Genomic DNA, 24,389 nt, shown 5'->3' with positions numbered 1-24,389 from the left:
GACCGATATGTAAGTTATTATGTCCCAGCCCCCATTAAACATAGAGAAAAACAAGCTAGCTAGCCAGCACTCGTATATTTCCTATAGCGAATTTCATACTCGCTAGCAATTAAACTATCATATATTAACCCTCTATTTTCCCCACAAATAAATAGTTGGAGAGACATACCCTAAAATGTTGTCCTAACCAGAACTATAATTTTACCCAAACCCGACAATTGCATGGCACCATTAAAATGCCTTAAGGGCTAGAAATGAAAACAAACAATTACAATAATAATAACAATAATACCTATAATATATTAATAACAATACAATACAACTTTACCCAATAGTAATAATAATAATTGGCAGTTTAACCAATTATGAGTAACCCTAAACCCTATAGAGAAATAGTGGAGTAGCAATATAAGGTACACTATTAACTTATTGGTAAAGCCTTTCCCCGTAATAAACTATACTACCCCATATATGGCTCATGGCTTGGGGTAGACACCCGTTATCTTTGTTAATTTTTTCTGAGCCAGGTCGTATTATAATACGAAATCTCTTTCTCATTTTGCCCTTACATATTACTAATCAACAACTAAAGTATCTGGATAATACTTACATAATGAGTAAATCGAGTTTCCACAAAATAGCCGCTGTAATGTGGCGTTACAAAATACAACATCGATGATGTGGACTAGAGTTAAAGGGTTAAATGGCTGCCTTGCAGTGTTGCCAGATGGGTTAGTCTAAAAATCCCCAAAAACTCGTGATAAAAAGTCCCCAAAACTCGTGACAAAAAAATCCCCAAAACAACCCAGAAAATCCCCATTTCCACAAATATATTTTCTTCTGATCATGTAGGCTTTACTCATATAGAAATTACTCACTATACTTCATATAAGTGCAAGTAAACTAATTGCAACAATATAAAGGTTTACTCATCTTTGTTACTTCATGGAAATTTGTACGGAATATCCCCATGAGACACCCAAAATCCCCAAATCTAGGGATAAATTTCCATATCTGGCAACACTGCAAGGGTTGCAGGTTCCAGTAATGAACATTACTGTATAAAATATCATTCTTAGTTGACTTTTGTATATATAAAAAAACAAATTGAATTATACGTATGTGATAAGAAATATATAGAATATTTCCTATACAATAGGGGGTCTAAAAGATTAAATGGCAATGTATGAATCCATAGAAATTTGACGTTGACTGAAAACCCCCTTTGTTTAGCATCAAAGGACAGCAAAGTCTTTGGTTTATCATACTATTTTAATATTTCTCGTAATTTACAGAAATATATGGAAACCGGGATTGTATTGACATCTACTAACAATTAAAAGAACAATGGAAATATATATATATATATATATATATATATATATATATATATATATATATATATATATATATATATATATATATATATATATATATATATATATATATATATATATATATATTTCCGAAGATGTACAGTACCTTCTGTCACATCCCTGTCTGGAGTTATGCTGGTCTTGGTTCGAGATCGGCTTAAGCTCGATAGTTCTTGTAGTGTCTGCAACCTTACCATCCTTGTGAGATGAGGTTCACCCTGCTGAATTATCAGCAGCCATTGCCTGCCCTTCCTGGCCCTAGATAGAGTGAAGACAGGGCTTGGGCTCAGATCATGTGTATATATGGTCAATTTTGGGGGCATTGACCTGACCCTTGTCATTGTCATGCATGGGTGACCTTAAGGTCTATAAACCAATACCATTGTTAAAAGAGTTGATTATGAATCAAATAATTTATCATGATTTTCATTATGAATTGATTAAACATATACCCCAAGAACTTATGAAATGTTGGGATGATAACTAGTGAAAAAAAGTATATTTCAACTAACTTACGAAATGCCGATTATCTGAACTTTCATATTAGCATATCATTAAAATAATATTTTTAAAAGTTCCATAAAATTATGAAAACTATTTTAAAAGGATTGTTTTGTAACAATAAAGCCTTATTTGCCTGTTAAAGACGAAATCTTAAAGGATTTCGTTCATTCTGACTTATAATGTAAATAAAAAGCCTCCTGGCTAATACAGTGGTAACACATTCGCCTAGCATTCACATGGTAGCAGATCGATCCCAGCCCGGGACCATGAGTTTAAGTTTTTACTGGGGAGGCCACTGCTGTGGTTGGACACCACAGTGGGGGTTGGTATATATATATATATATATATATATATATATATATATATATATATATATATATATATATATATACATATATAAATATATATATATATATATATATATATATATATATATATATATATATATATATATATATATATATATATATATATGAGGTCACGTTCAGTGGAATTACCAGACATATAACTACTCGGTCTCTCCCTGTCCCATTGGTAGGGGGAGAGGAAGTTATTAATAATAGAGAAAGAGAGACAGAGTCGAAAAACCGAGTTATGTAACGATAACAAAGGGGAAAATAAATCTAAGACACTAAAAACAAGAGAGAGAGAGAGAGAGAGAGAGAGAGATAGAGAGAGAGAGAGAGAGAGAGAGAGAGAGATTTAAAGAGCGAAGGCCGAATGATAATGCTGATGATAGCAGTCAAGATAATGCGAGATCGTAATGAAGAGAGACAGATCGCAGCTACCGGCAATAAAAGAGAGAGAGAGAGAGAGAGAGAGAGAGAGAGAGAGAGAGAGAGAGAGAGAGATTTTGGATGTCTCAAAGAATTTTTAGTCCATCCCCGGAGACTCCATATGCTCTTGGGTAGAGCGAATTAGGTTAAACGTTGAGAGAGAGAGAGAGAGAGAGAGAGAGAGAGAGAGAGAGAGAGAGAGAGAGAGAGAGAGAGAGAGAGAGACAGAGAGAGAGAGAGAGAGAGAGAGAGAGAGAGAGAGAGAGAGAGAGAGAGAGAGAGAGAGATAGGTGTTAATAGAATGAAGATGGACAAATTAGAAGAGAAGAGATTCGATACTGAAAAGTTGAGCTTCAAACAATTTTTCTTAAATTTCCAAGAGAAAAACTGGGAGTGAAATGATCTCATGGGACGATTAACAGGAGTTTTGATAAGCAATAAAACTCACTATAGATAAAGGAAGTCTGATGTATTTATCACACAAACAGACCGTGAACAAATGACCATAAAAGATGGTTTTGTGAAGGGGCTGAGAGAGTAATATTTTGAAAATTCTTTAAAGCATTTCAAAATCTTTTGCATAGTGAAGCACTACCGGAAAACAAATGCAAATAGGAACAAAGATGTAGGTAAGATAATTGATTTATTTTTTACAAGGTTTAGGACGTAGGCCACAAGATATAAATATATATATATATATATATATATATATATATATATATATATATATATATATATATATATATATATAAAACGTAAGAATTGAGGGGCATTAGTTACAGGGGACGTGGAAATTTGAAGGGAAATGGATATATTCCTAAGGAATGTTCATGATGAGCAAAAAGGAAAAAAAAGAAAAAAAAATCTTGTAAAATTTTCTCTATTTGGCTATTTGATATTCTCAAGTTTAAATATATGTAATTTCTGTCTGCTAACCACAGCTACTATTCACTTTAATAGAATTATTCTATCTCATATTTCTCTTCCTCTTTTTTTTTTGTTAGTTTTTATAGTTTATATAAGAAATATTTATTTTAAGTGCTGTTACTGTTCTTAAAATATTTTATTTTTCTATGCTTCCTTTCTTCACTGGGTTATTTTCCCTTTTGGGGCCCCTGGCCTTATGGCATCCTGCTTTTCCAACAAGGGTTGTAGCTTAGCAAGTATAATAACAATAACAACAACAATAACAATAATAATATGGAGAGAAAATGATGGATTAATACCAACACTCCCATTTAACCTTTTCCGCATTAAGCCTTTTGAAATGCCATCCACCATTAATAAAATATGAATACTTCATTGAATTTGATACATGCAAAACTTTTAACTGGGCTCAACAAGTCACTAGAAGAGTCGGAAGACACACGCCTACATGGCTGAGGATTATGAAGCGTGAAGTAGGAGATGATGAGTGGAGAAGTATTGATTTAAAAGGTCAAGATAGAGACGACTGGCGAAATCTAACTGAGGCCCTTTGTGTCAATAGGCGTAGGAGGAGACGATGATGATATGGAAATCTTCACTTATAAAATTTAAATTCGATGTTCGTGAGGCTTCATTGACAAAATGAATGAAAAACACAGTTTGATATAGTAGAAAATCACATTTTTCTCAAAAGGCTTACCTGTAAATCAGTCTGCTGCGAAGTTTCCTAACCTCGTCGGTGTAACCATCTTTACTATAAATAGCATCATTGAACACATAGCGCTTCATTTAAAGGTCTGCGTCAGTTAATACCTCATTGGTAATCAATATTTACTTCTAAGACCGGCCGTGGGAACTGTCGTAATCAACATTGCAATTTTCACGGCCAGATGTTACCATAGACAAGGAAGCGTTCAGTTACTGACTCGACCAGTCAAGCAGTCACCAACTGACTAAGACTACTAACTGCCAAGGACCAAGGTCGCTATCCTATCCGGTCCTTGTCAAAACATGGAGAAAACAACAGGATTATCAGGGATTTGTTATTTTTTTTTTTTCAACAGTTGAGAGTTTCAAGTTAGGGAATATGGCTTTCTGTGATGGGGAAAAGACCCCTACCCCGGTAAGGGAGTATGAGAACCCTTCTCCTTCGGTTAAGTTAAGTGGGTGTGGTTATGTTTTTCCCTCGCTCTGTTTGTTCCCTATTGAAAAACTCAGATTTACTAAGAAGCACAGTCATATCAACAGTGACTGAGGCGCAGTATATTGACATAGCAGTGTGCCAATAGCTTTTATCATGTATTTATTAAGTTCGAGTCTTAGATATGGTTATCTTGGAGTTTAAAAGGTTGTTGTGTTAGTGTTTTCGTATCTTAATTTAGACTTCAATCATTAATCAAGTCTGAAATAGTTTTATAATTTAGCTACATAGTATTCAAAGATGATATAATATTCATTGTAAAAATCTAAATTTCATTGAAATGACTACAACCAATTTCGGTTTGAAATATCGGCGAGTTGTTATGTTTGAGCCATCCATTAAATCTCGTTCTCTTTCACATATTCATTTTCTTTTACAGTATAACAAGCAGAAACTATAGAAAAACCTGGTCTAGTTTTAAAATTCTATACTATGTACTTTTTTAATTTGCTTTTTTTTTTCGTTAACTGCTACTAGCAGAGATTTTTCGCTTATCTTAGATAAGATATCATTACATTGGGTAACAAAATTTCAGAATGAAATAATGGTAGATTTCCACAGGCTAGGAAAGTGCAGTGGCAAATGCTTTGTAAAATTCAAAATAACCAAGCTTTACTAGCTTGCCAATCCATTGATGAGTAAAGAACCCATTATGGTAAGCTTTCATTCATACTTTTTCCTTATCTAACACACTGTCTATATTTTCATACCGGTAACTATAGGATATTTAGCCTTGCGTTTTAATAATTTCTAAACAAAAGATGCTATGAAAACTTACAAGTTAAAGGTATAAGGTTACAGTTCCAAATTCATCTGAAGCGATATTCAATAGGTTAGCCGGGGAAGCCAAACCACAGCAGTGACCTCCCCAGTAAACAGCTTAAACTCACTGCACAAGGCGTGACTTAATCTGGCATCTATGCAAAGGCTATGCCAGTACGTGGTCATGTTGCAGAAGACAAATTACTGGCTAGGATTCTTATACATAATAACTGATAATGGAGAAATGATTAGTCGATGACTATTTAGTAAAACTTAAAGTCTATAAATATTTTGGGATTCATCACAATATTTTTGTCTTATTTCTTCAAACGAATTTCAGCAAATTACTACACATATTTTGTTGTTTTATATACAAACACAATTTTAAACCAAGCCTTTCTTTATATAAGCAATAACTATTCGAGTATAGAATGTTGATAATCAAATTTTTACGATACTAATGTTAATTTATTTGAGAAACTTATTTCTTGGCAATTTTTGAGCTTATCAGTACATGAAAAAAATAATCCCACAGCCATTTATTAATTTCCTTGTCAAGGAAACCATATGATTATCTAAATTCCAGAATTCCAGTACTAATGGCAATAACTTTTATCTAAAACATTGCTTGATATTCCAAGTATACAATTATATATGTATTATGTATTGTAAACCAAAAAATCATTTAATATCCAAGCTAGGATACAAGCATAGTAAGTAATAACTGCTACAGGTAATATATTAATCAGTCTACGCCATTGACAATCGTAGAAAAGTAATCTTTTAACATGACAAAGACTTTGGAAAAAGACTGAATTTTTAGTCGACAGGTGGCCATGGCTGGGTCTTAAATTCGACAGCATTGACAGGAGCTTCCGGTACAGTTTCCGCTTACCCAATACCAGAAAGGACAGCTATACCATCTTCGACAGTGATAAATGTTGTTCTGCCCACAACGTCCACCACAGTCTAAAATATCAAGATGTTTTATGAGATCAAGGAAGTGTTTTTAATAGACCGTAAGCTGCTGAAAACCAGAAACTGATAAAATTAAAAATCAAAGCATTTCCTCAAGATAGATTGGTCACTGAAAATCTTAAAAGACTTTCTAGATATGCAATTTTTTTTGTGCCATTAAAAAAACAAAAACAGGCCAATTGTGTTTCTCCAAGGTAAATTTGGAAGCAAAATTTACACCTAGAATTTTAAATGGGTTGTATTGATAAACACATAACAGTTATTTATGAAACCTAAAATTTGCCAGAGGTAATTTATAAACTAATGAAGATAGGATAATATAAAAAAGAAAATGACTAAACAATCGAAAGGAAATTGCATTTGGAATGTCACATTTTGATCTTAATCATTTAATCCAATCCTTAAATTACAGGTATTTAGTTTCCCACAGGAATCATTGTTTATTCTCCAATATGAAGCTGAAAATATCAATATCAATTGAGTTAGACAAGAACTCAGTAACCTAAAACAAATAAAGTGTACCCTCAAGCAAGTATTCTAGAAGTTTTATTCTAAATGTGACCCAGTTGTGGAATAATCTTTCTAATCAGGTAGTTGAATCGGTGAAACTTCAATAGTTCAAATTTGCAGTAAATGTTTTCATGTTGAACAGGCTGACAAAAGTCTCTCTTTTATAGTTTATTCATGAAAGATCTATCTTAATGTTTTTACTGTTCTTATATGTTATTTTAATTGTACATTATTTTTCTTGTAGTTTATTTATTTCCTTTCCTCACTGGGCCATTTTCCCTGTTAGGCTCATGGCAGCCTGCTTTTTAACTAGGGTTGTAGTTTACCTAATAATAATAATAATAATAATAATAATAATAATAATAATCATTTACCTTGACTCTTCACGCAACAGGTACACCCAGCATTGCCACAATGGTTGTTTGCGTCAATGCTGACTTCGTCCCAACCACAAGAGGATTTGCAAAGGCCTTTGTTGTTTGAACCACATTGTCCTCCACAAGCTGAAGAGAATAGGTTTTTGATAGGTCATTAGTATTACGATACAGGCAGCTAACTTGATGGTAATATTTCGGTAGAGTCCCACCCAGCGCCATTACCACTTGACAGTACATAGGAGCTTGATGTTTTTTTTTTTTTTTCGCGAGCTAAGCAAGCACATGGTGGAGCAAATATCGTTACATTTCGGTAATATTTCGATAAATCTAATGGTTTTAGCTACGCCATGCGCTTACTTCGTTCGCGAAAAAGAAAAACATCAAGCTCCCTTGTATTGGCAAGCGGTAATGGAGCTGGGTGGGACTCTACCGAAATATTACCAACTTGATGGACGGATCGCTAGGTATACGAACGTAATATTTCAAGTTATTAACAAGGATTGACTTATCAATGTGTGTATACATATATTCAAATATCTGCAACAACAACAACAACAACAACAAATGCAGCTGTTTATAGTCCACTGCATAACAAAGGTCTCTGGCAAGTCAACTCATATCTGGGGTTAAAACATTTTCATCACCATGCTGGCCACTGCAGATTGGAGATGGGGGGAGACTTCAGTCTGATCGCGCACAGCAAAACCAAGCTAGTATGGGTGGCCCTGACTAGTACAGCTTTGCTGAGCATGATGATATGCAAACCCTTTCACCACATTAAGGTATCCCCACTCAGAAGGGGATATAAATACATATATGTACATATAAATGTATATATAATAAATATGCGTATATACGTATGTGTATATTCCACTTACGTATACAACAGGTGCAAAATCCACTACACAAATCCGGCTTCCTTAGCTGACAGCGCATAAACCAGTAGGGTCCGCATCTCCCCCGGCTGCTAATGCATCCGTTATCCGCACACAATATTGTATTGTTTCCAAACTGCCTTTCTTCGTTGACATGATCATCATCGAACCTTGATAGGCTTTCTTCGGCCTTTGAGAAGAAAATAAGAATAGAAACATCTAAAAATTGTCTTTCATCGCTGACGTGATGATCATCAAACCTTGTTAAGCTTTCTTCGGCCTTTGAGAAGAAAATAAAAATAGAAACATTTAAAAATTGTCTTTCTTCGTTGACGTGATCATCATCGAACCATGCTAAGCTTTCTTTGGCCTTTGAGAAGAAAATAAGAATAAAAACATTTAAAAAATTGTCTTTCTTCGTTGACATGATCATCATCGAACCTTGTTAAGCTTTCTTCGGCCTTTGAGAAGAAAATAAGAATAAAAACATTTAAAAATTGTCTTTCTTCGTTGACGTGATCATCATCAAACCTTGTTAAGCTTTCTTCGGCCTTTGAGAAGAAAATAAGAATAAAAACCTTTAAAAATTGTCTTTCTTCGTTGACGTGATCATCATCGAACCTTGTTAAGCTTTCTTCGGCCTTAGAGAAGAAAATAAAAATAGAAACATTTAAAAATTGTCTTTCTTCGTTGACGTGATCATCATCGAACCATGCTAAGCTTTCTTTGGCCTTTGAGAAGAAAATAAGAATAAAAACATTTAAAAAATTGTCTTTCTTCGTTGACATGATCATCATCGAACCTTGTTAAGCTTTCTTCGGCCTTTGAGAAGAAAATAAGAATAAAAACATTTAAAAATTGTCTTTCTTCGTTGACGTGATCATCATCAAACCTTGTTAAGCTTTCTTCGGCCTTTGAGAAGAAAATAAGAATAAAAACCTTTAAAAATTGTCTTTCTTCGTTGACGTGATCATCATCGAACCTTGTTAAGCTTTCTTCGGCCTTAGAGAAGAAAATAAAAATAGAAACATTTAAAAATTGTCTTTCTTCGTTGACGTGATCATCATCGAACCTTGCTAGGCTTTCTTCGGCCGTTGAGAAGAAAATAAAAATAGAAACATTTAAAAATTGTCTTTCTTCGTTGACGTGATCATCATCGAACCATGCTAAGCTTTCTTCGGCCTTTGAGAAGAAAATAAGATTAGAAAACATTTAAAAATTGTCTTTCTTCGTTGACGTGATCATCATCGAACCTTGTTAAGCTTTCTTCGGCCTTTGAGAAGAAAATAAGAATAAAAACCTTTAAAAATTGTCTTTCTTCGTTGACGTGATCATCATCGAACCTTGTTAAGCTTTCTTCGGCCTTTGAGAAGAAAATAAGAATAAAAACCTTTAAAAATTGTCTTTCTTCGTTGACGTGATCATCATCGAACCTTGTTAAGCTTTCTTTGGCCTTAGAGAAGAAAATAAAAATAGAAACATTTAAAAATTGTCTTTCTTCGTTGACGTGATCATCATCGAACCTTGTTAAGCTTTTTTCGGCCTTTGAGTAGAAAATTAGATTAGAAACACTTAAAAATTCTTTCTTCGTTGACGTAATCATCATCGAACCATGCTAAGCTTTCTTCGGCCTTAGAGAAGAAAATAAGAATAGAAACATTTAGATTAATGCTTGCCAGAGTTTTATTTACACCTCAACAAATTTTATTCTATGAGAATCAGAAGCCGAAGTCCTGAAAGGAGAAAAATACTTAAAATTTGGTAAAATGAAAGAATTAAAATAATTCTTTAAGACCTCAGGTTAGATTAATCCCGGAAAATCTGAAATTACTTTCTCAGTATGCAAATATATAAGCACGGAAATGGCTAATCATTGCTGAACCATTCTTTGTTAATAACTTGAAATATCATGCTAGTATACCTATAGTCCATTTCTTTTAGCGATGCATATTTGCACCGACTCGCGGCGGTGCCCTTTTAGCTCGGAAAAGTTTTGTGATCGCTGATTGGTTGGAATTATCTCGTCCAACCAATCAGCGATCCGCAAACTTTTCCGAGCTAAAAGGGCACCGCCGCGAGTCGGTGCAAATATGCATCGCTAAAAGAAATGGACTATAGTGACCCGTCTATCAAGTTAGGTGTCTTTGAGTAGTTATTACTATATTTGACTGAGAACCGCACTGCAATTGGTCAGTGGCTACTTTCCTCTTGGTAAGGGTAGAAGAGACTCTTTAGATATGGTAAGCAGCTACAGGAGGACACTTCAAAAACAAACCAGTGTTGTCTTGTCTTGGGTATTGGCACAGCCACTGTATCATGGTCTTCCACTGTCTTGGGTTAGAATTCTTTTACTTGAGGGTACACTTCGGCACAATATTTTATGTTTCTTTATTTTCTTTCCTCACTAGGCTATTTTTCCCTATAGGAACCCTTAGGATTATAGCATCCAGCTTTTCCAATTAGGATTGTAGCTTTGCTAATAATAATAATAATAATAATAATAATAATAATAATAATAATAATAATAATAATATAGCCTTTGCATCCAGGTTTCCATCCTGAACAAAAGTTCTAAGCTATACACCCATTAGCCACATATACCACGTGTAGTGTTTCAATCAAATTAGGTCATATTCTGTGCTAATCAGAAAACCTTATAGTTTATTCATATCTCAGCTGTGTATGATCTTACGTCACTGAATCAATTAGCATTTACCAGTGACAGAAGTTTAGTTTTGCAGCTGCCTCTTAGATCAGATTAATCTCTAATTGACATAATTATTAGCTAAACATGTATTCATTGCTTTCAGGAACTCTCCCACGGAAGTGAAGTCATAATTGTAGATGATTTAGACAGCAATAATTGAAGTCTTTATCTGTCCTTCAGAATTTATAGGGGCAACAGTCTTTAACTTGATTTGTATTGTTATTACTGTACTTGCTAAGCTACGACAATAGTTGGAAAAGCAGGATGATATAAGCCCACGACCCCAACAAGGAAAATAGTCCAGTGAGGAAAGGACATAAGGATACAACGAACTATGGCACTACCTAAGACTAGAGAATAATGGTTTGATTTTGGAGTATCCTTCTCCTAGAAAAGCTGCTTACAATAGCTAGATTCCTTTCTACCCTTACCAAGAGGCAAGTAGCCACTGAACAATTGCAGTGCAGTAGGTAACCCCTTGAGTGAAGAAGAAATTTTCTGTTATCTAAGTGCTGTCAGGTGTATAAGGACAGAGAAGTATGTGAAAAGAATAGGTCAGACTATTTGGTATATGTATGCAAAGGAAAAGTGAGCCGTAACCTGAGCGGGATCCATTGTAGTACTACGAGTATCTGGCCAGTAAAAGGACCCAATAACTCTAGTAGTAGTATCGTAATGGGTGGCTGGTGCATTAGCCAACTTACTACCTGACTATTAGGATTGAAATAGGTCATCTCATATAAATGCAGACTGGATAACCAATGGCAATAAAAAATCTACTTAATATTTGATCAAAATCTAACACACACACACACACACCCACACACACACACACACACACACACATATATATATATATATATATATATATATAAATAATAGCATACACGACCAGTCAAAATGGCGGCTAAATATTTCGTATGATATGCACACCGCACATGCATACCCTCTCATCAGGTTATGACTACTCCCTTTCACCCTTACCATAGGGACAGGGAGGGCTGCGCGTGACCGGAAATATACATACATACATACATACATATATATATATATATATATATATATATATATATATATATATATATATATATATATATATATATATATATATATATATATATCAATGAGTATGTGTATATGTATATGTATTACACTCGCGTATGCTTCACATTCCCATCTTTCAATAAAAGAATGTTTACACTTACGTGTATCGGTGAAAGCAGTCCAGTCCACACATAAAGAAAATAGGCAACTGGAACCCATATGAGAACCTTCGTCAACATCCTGTGAAGATAAGGAAAGCTTATTCATGACCTGAAATCAATTTCTGAATACATAGAAGGATTGAATTGAATCGAATATAAAATTTAGGCCTTAAGCCAAGCACTGGGGATACATAGGAGTAAGGTAGCTAGAGTTATCAGAAGTAGCAGCATCAATAACTGAACAAAACCAATAAACTCTTATTAATGTTGCATATATATTTCATATCTAATCTTCATTTATTCTAGCTGAGATTACTATATATAATCAATAGTATAATCTTCCACTTTCCAGTAAATCATAAATAGTTTAATAACTTAAGATTGTGAAAAGAAAAAGGAAAATTAAGAATATCAGAGAGAATGAGAAAGACAGGTAACTGCAGAGTGGAAGACCTTGTTCAGAACAAATTCTAGAATTACTATTGGATTTATGAACATATCGCATTATAGCAAATAAAAAGTATTATTTTACAAGTCGGAAATCATAGAGGCAAGGAGAAGCAAATTAGTTCAAAATATCTGGACATTGAATAGAGCAATGCTGAAGCAAGTTGTAGAAAAGTAAATACGTTCATTATTAATACCATTATTGTCGTTATTACTAGCTAAGCTAAAACTTTAGTTGGAAAAGCCAGATGCTTTAAACCCAAGAGCTCAGTGAGGAAAGGAAATAAGGAAACAGAATAGTATATCTGAATGTACTCTCAAGCAAGAGAACTCTAACCTAAGACAGTGGAAGACCATAGTACAAAGGCTATAACACTATTAAGACTAGAAAACAATGGTTTGAGTTTGGAGTGTCCTTCTCCTAGGAGAGCTGCTTACCATAGCTAGAGTCTCTCTTACCCTTACCAAGAGGCAAGTAGCCACTTAACAATTACAATACAGTAGTTAACCCCTTGGGTGAAGAAGACATTTCTGTTCCCTTAGTATTGCCAGGTGTATGAGGAAAGAGAAGAAAAGAATAGGCTAAACTATTCGGTGTATATATAGGCAAAGGAAAAATGAGACGTAACCAGGAAGAGAGATTAGATAAAGGCGTTCATAGAGGAAAATAATATAAAGGTAGCCATAGTGAAAAAATAAATAAAGAGATCCATGGAAGAAAGATTGACAGAATCTGAGAAGGCAATGGTTTGTTTACCTGAAGTTGTTACGTCTTGCAGGTCTCTTTCAACGACGAGCAAGAAGCTGTTCCTCTATAATGCGTCTCTAGAGAGGAACTGAAACTCTTGATCTGTAAATGCTCGCCAACGCTCTCTTCCCCCACACCACTACCCCACCTCCCTTTGGCTAACGAACCCCCCAAAACCCCCCACCCCACCCCCGTCTCTGTCACGTAAATAGAATATTCTTATAAATTATGTATCAAATTTTTTCTCACTCAGACAAATTAAACACCGGGGTGAGAACTAAGATCAAATTGAAATGTGTTTTTCATGTTTATTAAAACGTTGACAGATTTAGGTCAAAATAGTGTATATTGGATGTCCTAAATAAGTATATTTTTAGTCAGTCAATAAAATGTTCTCATGAAAATACACTGTAGATTCAGATTATGATAAAATAATGTCTCAGTTTTATTATTAACACAAAAAAAGTTTGACATATATGACTGTCTTTATAACAATTTATTTATTGATATATATATATATATATATATATATATATGTATATATATATATATATATATATATATATATATGTATATATAATATATATATACACATATATATACATATACATTATACATATATATTTATATATATATATAAATCTATATATATGCATATATATGTATATATGTACATATATATATATATATATATATATATACATATATATATATATGTGTTTTATATATATATATATATATACACACATATATATATATATATATATATATATACACACACACACATATATATATATATATATATATATATATATATATATACTGTGTATATATATACATACTGTATGTATATATATATATATATATATATATATATATATATATATATACATATATATATATAAGTTTAGCCATACATATTGCATCATCTATTGATACCTTTGAAAAATGTTTTTTTAAAATTGAGCAGGCTCGAAAATTTAGAAAAAGAAATTGAGATATCCATGTGATCTGAATAAAATTTAGTAGTTCCATACCGTTGAAGTCAGTATATACCTCACAGATAAATTAAAAACAAACATTAAATTTTAACTCAATATGATGAAACTTGGTATTTTCTGGCTGGAAATTTCTCACAAAGTACCAGAGGCTTCAACCCCACCCCCAGTTAGTTAGCTTTGAAAAGATCAAGTATCAAAGGTTACTCATGAGTGGCAGAGGCAAGGGACAGTGACAGTGCTCTAGAGAGTGACCATATGCATATATGATCAGCACCCTACACACCTCTCCACCCAAGCTAGGTCCAGGGAGGGCCAAGCAATGGCTGCTGATGTCTCAGCAGGTACACCTATAGGCTCTCCCAAATATCCCCATCCTTAGCTCACAAGGATGGTGAGGTTGCAGACACTACAAGAAACTATCGAGTCTGAGCGTGACTCGAACCCCAGTCCGGCATATCCCCATGCAGGGACGTTTATAATCGGCTACCCCTATAGAGTCCCCCAAACAACTCTATCCTTAGCTCACGAGGATGGTGAGGTTGCAGACATTACAAGAAACTATCGAGTCTGAGCGTGACTCGAACCCCAGTCCGGCATATCCCCATGCAGGGACGTTTATAATCGGCTACCCCTATAGAGTCCCCCAAACAACTCTATCCTTAGCTCACGAGGATGGTGAGGTTGCAGACATTACAAGAAACTATCGAGTCTGAGCGTGACTCGAACCCCAGTCCGGCATATCCCCATACAGGGACGTTTCCAATATGCTACTAGAATCTTTTTTACTTGGTATGCTCGAGCCAAGCAAGGAAGATTATTAATGAATAATGGCTCCGAGATATGGTAAATATAAGAAAAGTTTTAAAACATTCAAGTCAATGCATTCCTAATGATTTAATTCTAAATATATACTTCATATCTGGGACACTTCAAACAGTTCGCGAACGTAAAATTTAAATCTCCGATTTGAATATTTGGTCGAAAGTTAAGCAATTAATTTGACTGAAAATTGCTTGATGCTTCCAACGTCAAAGCACTGATTGGACCTGTAATTTTTGTAGGGCGTTAGATTGCTTTAATTTAGTTCAAATATATCTTTTTTTTAAAACCATATGATTGATAATTACACCTCATTCTATTACAATAAGATTCTAGATTTTGTAAAAATTTTCATATCTGCCGATTTATCCTTGATCCTGACTTCGGAAGTCAGATATGTGTATGCATTCTGTATATCCACATTCTATACATGTATTTTTATATTGATATATATGCACTACTGTCCGCGACCCGTCAAAAATGACGGCTAAATATTAAGATAGATATGCACACACGCATATCTATATGTATATATATATATATATATATATACATACATATAATATATAATATATATATATATATATATATATATATATAACTATGTATATATCAAGATACCTGGTCTTTATTATTATATAGGGGAGATATACATATGTATGTGTGATCGTGAGTGTATCACTTTGTGTAAACTATATTAATCGACACTAGATGATTGCGTTTTCAAAAGAATTATGCTTTCATCAATTTTCAGTGCCATTTTTTTATTGTATAATGTGATGCCAAAGGAGGAATAAATCTTAGCCTCTTTTAGAAGGGTGGATGTTAAGGGTTTTCCATTCAAGGAATAAGGATTACTATTATTATTATTTTCATTACTTGCTAAGCTACAACCCTAGTTGGAAAAGCAGAATGGTATAAGCCCCGGGGCCTCAACAGGGAAAATAGCTCAGTGAGGAAAAGAGACAGGGAAAAATAAAACATTTCAAGAACAGCAACAACACCAAAATAAATATTTCCTATATAAACTATAAAAACTTTTAAGAAAACAAGAAGAGAAATTAGATAGAATAGGGTGAACGAGCGCACCCTCAAGCAAGAGAACTCTTCGACAGATGTGTTCATCAAGCAGGTGAATTCAAGCACATATTATAGGAACAGGGGTTTGTATGATAACCATCAGTATTATTATTATTATTATTATTATTATTATTATTATTATTATTACTTGCTAAGCTACAACCCTAGTTGGAAAAGCATGATGCTATAAGCCCAAGGGCTCAACCAGAGAAAATAGCCCAGTGATGAAAGGAAACAAGGAAAAATTATATATTTTAAGAAGAGTAACATTCAAATAAATATCTCCTATATAAACTACAAAAACTTAAACAAAACAAGAGGAAGAGAAACTAGATCGAATAGTGTGCCCAAGTGTACCGTCAAGCAAGAGAACTCTAACCCAAGACCGTGGCAGACCATGGTACAGAGGCTATGGCACTGCCCAAGACTAGAGAACAATGGTTTAATTTTGGAGTGTCCTTCTCCTAGAAGAGCTACTTACCATAGCTAAAGTCTCTTCTACCCTTACCAAGAGGAAAATGGCCACTGAACAATTACAGTGCAGTAGTTGACCCCTTACACTACACTGTTAAAAAAAGAAGCCGTAATCTTAATAGGAAATTCTCCGTAAAAATATACTGTTCTAAGCCGTATTTCAGTAAAATACAAACGACCATAATTTTATTATACTTTGTTATTAAATTTACGTGTTGGTGACCGTAATATCACCCCTTTACGTCAATATATCCGTTTTTGTAACGGCAAATGCCTGGCAACATTTATTCCAGGATTTTTACCGGTATATTACGGCAAATTCTTAACAGTGTACATAAGATTATTAATTTCCAAAATTATGATCATTGCTGCACACATTAGTTCTTAAAACACCCTGGATAATACTTTAATTTTTAAGGAAAGTATAGATAATGGAAAATTCTCAATCAGAAAAATATCTATAAGACAGAAGAAAATTGGAAAATTGTTCGTCAGGGTAAATACGACATACTTTGTCTCATTTTATTTCCTCTTGGTAAGGGAAGAAGAGACTCTTTAGCTTTGGTAAGCAGCTCTTCTAGGAGAAGGACACTCCAAAATCAAACCATTGTTCTCTAGTCTTGGGTAGTGCCATAGCCTCTGTACCATGGTCTTCCACTGTCTTGGGTTAGAGTTCTCTTGCTTGAGGGTACACTCAGGCACACTATTCTATCTAATTTCTCTTCCTCTTGTTTTGTTAAAGTTTATATAGGAAATATTTGTTCTGATGTTGTTGCTGTTCTTAAAATATTTTATTTTTTATTGTTTCCTTTCCTCAATGGGCTATTTTCCCTGTTGGGGGCCCTGGGCTTATAGCATCCTGCCTTTCCACCTAGTGTTGTAGCTTAGCAATTAATAATAATAATAATAATAATAATAATAATAATAATAATAATAATAATAATAATAATAATAATAATAATAATATTGGCCTTACTCAAATTTTATTTACTTCCCATTATACTGGAGCACAGTGTTTATGCTTAACCAATATTCACACTTTCGCTCATACTTAAATACTTCTGTGCAGGTAAATATTCTTATAGAGTTCGATTACATATTCTTTGCTTGTGGAGGAATTCATGAATAGATTACCTTGCACGTGTATGAAAAGCCTTCAAAAAATAAAAGCAAAATTTTTATTAAGTTCGATATATTGGTTGAATAACTAATCTATAAAACACTTGGAAACTGTTTGCATTAAATTTCATTTAAAATCGGTTTTTTTTTCTAAAGTGAAATTTGTTTATGCAAATGGCTAATTATAATACCTCTCTCTCTATTCGTAGATGCACACAGACATATCTATGTGATATGACTTTAAATAAGTAACACCATATGATATTTCAACGCTTGTTTTTAAACAATAGTAATTTCAAATGCCTCTGATTATTAAGATAAAAACCGAATTTACTTCAACTATTTAGATCAAAACAAAAGTAGGTTTTTGTACATATATTAGCTTACTGTATAAATTTCCTGCTTGTTGATAACTATGCACCTACACATATGATACATATTACACACAACAATTAAAAAAAAAAAAAAAAAAAAAAAAAAAAAAAATTTAAAAAAAAATATTTTTTATAAAATTTAGTAATATCAACCATTGAAAATTAAATATTCTCGTTTTACTTTTTCTGTGCTAATCATAAAGTTTCAAACCACATAACAGTAAGAAAAAAAAAACATTTCAAAAAAGTAATTTTTATCAAATCTAGTAAGACAGAGCATTAAAAATTAAATATACTATTTTAATTTTTTTGTGCTAATCATGAAGTTTCAAATCAGATAATAGTAAGAAAAAAAATAAAAAATAAAACATTACAAAAGGTAATTTTTATAAAATTTAGTAAGACAGACAATTAAAAATTAAATATACCATTTTACTTTTTCTTTACTAACCATGAAGTTTCAAACCACATAACAGTAGAAAAAAAAAAGAAACAACAAAATTTCAAAAAAGTAACCTTTATCAAATTTAGTAAGACACACCATTAAAAATTAAAGATTCTCTTTTTGTCTAATTATGCAGTTCAAACCCACCACTCACATCCAACGATAAATTCATGAATAAAAAACCAGCGTCGCGACTCTTATGGTCATCGACTATACTCTAAAAACAGTGGTTCCCAAACTGGGGGAAATTTCCCCTTGGAGGGATATTCGAAGCTTCCAGGGGGGAAATAATTACACTACCTACTTACTAAAACAAGCGGAAAATGTCCTCACAGTACGTGCGGCAATTTGTTGTTAGCCATTCAATTGTGATAAGATCATATCAGTTCTCACTGACATGATATTCAAGGGTGGAATTGAACTGTCATGCCCATTTCTGAGGCAGGCGAGTGGGTATGAGGGCTGTAATTATATGTTTATCAGTATATTTACACATTTGGAAAATAAATGAGTAAATAGTCTCAAGTGTGTTTCAACTACTCTTTCCTCATACACATGAAGGGGGAAATCTGGATGGTTGAATTGGGTGCAGGGGGGAAATGACAGAAAAAAGTTTGGGAACCTCTAAACACTTGAGAATCTAAACTCAAGGAGTATTTGGCTTAAGCTTGAGGGTGACGCTGGTGAGGACCAGGGGCACTTTTTGGGCATCCTCGTGGGCCCACCAAGTGATGAAAGAGGCGTTCTGGCGATCGGGCACGACCGGAAACACGCCGTTCAGGTGGGCGTCGTAGCACCTGCGGGCGGGGAGATATAGGGCGGTGTTAGGCTAGGCTTATAGACCTTGGTATTATAGATATTTTATTCATTATAATGATAAGTCAAATAGTATAATGATAATGCTCAGAATAAAGATGATAGTAATGATGATATAATTTCAATAATTTGTATAATTATTATAATTTTAATATTGATTATTTTTATAATCATTATAATTTAAATATGAATAACTTTCATGATTATTATAGTTTCAATAATTCTATCAATAATGATAATTACAATGATAATAATAACTAGAATGCTATCAACAAATGGTAATAATGACATTGATAACACTAAAAATTATAATCCTAATGATGATGACAGTAGTAATAATATTAATATCAATAATAAAAAAAATGACAATAACAATGATGACTAGAATTATATTAACAATAACAGTAATACTTACAATACTGATAAACGACAAAGACTATAACTAGAATGATGATCATCTCTCTCTCTCTTTCTCTCTCTCTCTCTCTCTCTCTCTCTCTCTCTCTCTCTCTCTCTCTCTCTCTCTCTCTCTCTCTCTCTCGATATATACAGTATATACATATATATATATATTTATATATATATATATATATATATATATATATATATATATATATATATATATATATATATGTATATGTATGTATATATATATATATATATATATATATATATATATATATATATATATATATATCCAACAGGGAAAATATCCCAGCGAGGAAAGGAAGGAAATAAATAAATTACAAGAAAAGTAATGAAAAATTGAAATAAGTTATTTTAAGAACAGTGACAACATTAAAATAGATCTTTCATAAAAAAAACTATAAAATGAAACACATGTCATCCTGTTCAACATAAAAAACCATTCGTAGCAAGTTTGAACTTTAGATGCTCCATCGATTCAACTATCTGATCATGGGAGATCATTCCACAACTTGGTCACAGCTGGAATAAAAACTTCTAGAATACTTGCTTGAGGGTACACTCGGGCACACTATTCTATTTAATTTCTCTTCCTCTTGTTTTGTTAAAGTTTTTATAGTTTAAACAGGAAATATTTATCTTAATGTTGTTACTCTTCTTAAAATATTTTATTTTTCCTTGTTTCCTTTACTCACTGGGCTATTTTCCCTATTGGGGCCCCTGGGCTTATAGCATCCTGCTTTTCCAACTAGGGTTGTAGCTTAGCAATTAATAATAATAATAATAATAATAATAATAATAATATTGACATTCATGGTGAAGACATGACACTAGGAATGCTAATTCTGGGATCACACATTCACCTATCTTGCTCCCGTTTAGCGCCCCCCCCCCCCCCCCACCATCACCTAAAATTGCCCTTCGTCTTGAACAACTGTGAAGCCTAAAGATAAAGAAACATATTCTTGAAAGTTATTTGTAATTGCCTGTCAGGTAAACTGGAATTGGTCAGGCCAAGATTGCGAAGGAAGGTAGCCGCGCTAAAAAGGCATCTACAGAATATAACTAATAATACTGCAAGATGAAGATTAAATTTTATAAGTCATACAGGTGAGAATGTGCGTTTATTTTGACAAATGGTGCCAGCATTTTGTTGAGCCTTTGACGAAGTGAGTGGCGTTGTATAAACTCTTAAAAGGATATATCACCGATTCAAAATGAAGAGTTGGTCTGCGCAGCTTTTTCTTGGTCAGTGTGGCTAATATTTGCTCTGTTTTTATGCTGTATTATCATTATTATCATCATTATCATTATCATTACTATTACTATCACTATTATTATTAATATTTTTATTATTATCATTATTATTACTATTATTATTACTATTATCCTCATCATCATCACCATCATTATTATCATTAACAATAATAATAATAATAATAATAATAATAATAATAATAGTAATAATAATATGTCTCTTTCCCAGTTACTGGCGGATTGTAGCAATGAAGAGAAAAAGATAATAAGAACAATAGAAAAAGTTAATTACAAAATTAACGCCACTGAGGCAGCAATCACTTTCAATAAAACCTGCTTAAAAGAGGGTCTACTCCCGAAAAATAATAATAATAATAATAATAATAATAATAATAATAATAATAATAATAATAATAATGCTAATAATAATAATAATAATAATAATAATACTAATAATAATAATAATGATAAAGGTTTAATTGCAGATAAAACTATTTATTATGTTTTAATGCCTGGCTGAGATTAGCTGCATACTTACAATTACGAACAGGATGGTACTGTCCGGGAAGACAAACTATATAACAAACGACTGTGTGCAAACATGTTTATCACCTGTGGTCCACAGGTACGCACCTGTCGTACCACCATCCTCCAGAGAAGTATGTGGCACAGTTACCGTCGTCGTAGAGGTCGTTGTCCCGGTCGGTCGTGGTGAAGGGTCGTCCGTGGTGGTAGGAGAAAGCGTCGGTGGCATTGCCCGTGTAGTCGCCGATGTCCATCTCGTATCCCGTGGTCTCTCTTCCAACTCGGAAAGAGCTGTTGGGGAAAAAATTAGTTATCAATGATTTCGTGAGTACAGTTGGCTTCATTGATTCCGCTACACTTCGGGGGAGGCTAAGATGTCTACTACAATAAACGCTGTGTTTAGTTCAAGGTAGACCTTGGTTTAGCTAAAGGGAAACTGCTGGTAACGCTGCCTGTAAAACAAAATAACTGAGCTTGTAAATACGTTAAAGGGAAAACTGCTGGTATCATAAGCAATTTTATTAATTTTACGAAGTGTTCTAAAAAAAATAATATTTTCTTTACAGTTCCTAACTTCAGAAATTTCATTCCAGTTAATTTTTAATAGATAATAAAGTTAAAGGGGCATATACAACAAAAGCATGCGGTTTAAGAATAGTCCGTAAATATGATTGAGAAAAAAATTTAGTATTTAATGTGCCTGAAGACACTTCCATTTATCATGAAAATTTTTCCTTTTCACAAAAACAATCATTATAGGCTGGTTCAGGACTAAGAGTCCTTGCTTGTACAAGGCTTAATTGATCAAACAATAACAACATAACCAATCATTCTAAGACTCTTACCTGTAAAGGGCCCAATAGTATCCCTTTTCGTAGTCTTCCATTTCTATTTTGAGTCGGTAACTCTTCTGATTGGTCAGAATATGGAGGAAGTCATTTCCAGCCCAGAATTCTGATTCCAGGTCACCAAAGCCTGTCTTGTATTCCTGCCAGTCCCGGTTGAAGTCCACCTGGCCATAAGGAAGAAAGGAATGTAATGCAAAATCTCCCCTATATTATAAAGAACAACGTATCTGGTTATATATATATACATATACACACACTATATATATATATATATATATATATATATATATATATATATATATATATATATATTTCTTTCTTGTCATGTTCAGGTAGGAGGAAAGGGAGTAATCATGCCCTGGTGAGAGTAGGTGCCAAGAAAGGTACACTTGGACACCACAATCTCTCACAAATTGCCTAAACTGCGGAGTTGTAGTCAGGAAAGGGGAGAATGGGGAGGGTTGAATCTGTGTGTGTGTGTGAGTGTGTGTGTATGTGCATATCTATCAAAATATTTAATGACGGCTAGGGTAAACTAGTCTATAACATTATACATAAACAATTAGAAAACAGGCACGCCTGCTTGTTTTGACTGTCTTTAGGATAGAAATAATTATGAAAGAGTTATATTAGAGCTTTTTAGGTTTTATATACGGAATTTATATGTTCATTTCATGGAGATTTGTTACAAGGAAAAATATTAAGCAAGATGTGGAGGCAGGAATGTTGGAAATTAAAATGTTAGATACAAATATGCAAATGATTGCAAATTGAAGACAAAACATGATAAGAAAAGAATAAAGAAATACACATATTTCCTTATTTTGAACGCTACAGTTTTATTGATTTTATTATTTATTCTTAAAAAATATTATACTAAAAAATTACCTCTATGTTAATTGTAATCCTTTAATATTTCATGAACCATTTGGATATAAGAAACTAAAAAAAGGAAAACAATTCCTTAGTCGTAAGACATTATAAAAAAAGACAGGAAAAAACTTTGCTTGCAACGTATAACCTTATGAAACCCAGCACTGAAAAATTCCTAGCTAATATTGATATTTTAAATAAATTAATTACATATGCCTTTCCCATAGAATTATTATTCAATTCAAAATTTTTAAAAGATATGTTTGCCATAAAAAGTCGTGGAAAACTGAATATCATTAGCATTAACAGAGAGAGAGAGAGAGAAAGAGAGAGAGAGAGAGAGAGAGAGAGAGAGAGAGAGAGAGAGAGAGAGAGAGAGAGAGAGAGAGAGAGAGAGAGAGAGTTTTCATCTAAACTGTTCTGTTATTATTTAATTCAAAATTCGTAAAAGATACGTTTGCCATAAAAAAGTCTTGGACAACTGAACATTATTAGCATTAACAAGAGAGAGAGAGAGAGAGAGAGAGAGAGAGAGAGGAGAGAGAGAGAGAGAGAGAGAGAGAGAGAGAGATAATTCTTCATCTAACCTGTTCTGCAACTCTGGCTCTTCTCTGGATAACCAGCCAACCTCCTTCATCAGTCTCCATGTCACAGAGCACCTGACGACCAAACTTCTGCAGGAAGTACACGCCCGAGGCATTAGACCCCAGGTCATACAGATCCTGACAGTCCCCAGCGAGAATATTAACAGACATGTCACTCAGCCTTGACACTGTGCCTTCCATTTCCTTTGTCTTCTCTTCGACGAAATCCTGCAGGGTAGAGAGTCTGGTCATCATCTGCATCTTGAACTCCTGCAGAGCTTGCTTGGTATCATCTGCACCGCTGTTGACCAACTCCTTGACTGAGGTTGTCTCCTGGCTGAGGGTAACCAACGAT

General features: G+C 33.5%; 1 protein-coding gene and 2 long non-coding RNA genes across 5 annotated transcripts in view; all 3 read right to left on the bottom strand.

Annotated features, from left to right (window-relative positions):
- The window catches only part of LOC137654479 (uncharacterized), a 47,377-nt gene extending 46,678 nt beyond the window's left edge, over positions 1-699 (bottom strand). For both annotated transcript variants that reach the window (XR_011046639.1, XR_011046638.1), the window contains exon 1: positions 611-699. This is a non-coding gene — a long non-coding RNA (uncharacterized lncRNA). The remainder of the gene's footprint in view (positions 1-610) is intronic.
- Positions 700-6,278: 5,579 nt separating this feature from the next.
- LOC137654229 (uncharacterized) lies at positions 6,279-8,410 on the bottom strand. Its single transcript, XR_011046562.1, has 3 exons — positions 8,290-8,410; positions 7,409-7,537; positions 6,279-6,515 (listed from the first exon to the last, which is right to left on the bottom strand). It is a non-coding gene; the product is annotated as an uncharacterized lncRNA (long non-coding RNA).
- A 10,385-nt stretch (positions 8,411-18,795) lies between these two features.
- The window catches only part of LOC137654228 (fibrinogen-like protein A), an 8,006-nt gene continuing 2,412 nt past the window's right edge, over positions 18,796-24,389 (bottom strand). Inside the window, exons 2-5 of one of the 2 annotated variants that reach the window (XM_068387865.1) lie at positions 24,038-24,389; positions 22,575-22,741; positions 21,817-22,020; positions 18,796-19,502 (exon numbers count right to left, since the gene is read on the bottom strand). The exon at positions 24,038-24,389 is cut by the window's right edge and continues 263 nt beyond it. In XM_068387865.1, coding sequence (XP_068243966.1) covers positions 19,352-19,502; positions 21,817-22,020; positions 22,575-22,741; positions 24,038-24,389 — 874 coding nt within the window. In that variant the 3' untranslated portion in view covers positions 18,796-19,351. The remainder of the gene's footprint in view (positions 19,503-21,816; positions 22,021-22,574; positions 22,742-24,037) is intronic. The other variant, XM_068387866.1, reaches the window with a different exon arrangement.

This window comes from Palaemon carinicauda, chromosome 15, assembly GCF_036898095.1.
Source record: "Palaemon carinicauda isolate YSFRI2023 chromosome 15, ASM3689809v2, whole genome shotgun sequence".
In the NCBI taxonomy this organism is placed as follows: Eukaryota; Metazoa; Arthropoda; class Malacostraca; order Decapoda; family Palaemonidae; genus Palaemon; species Palaemon carinicauda.
This window is presented reverse-complemented; position numbering and strand designations above follow the sequence as displayed.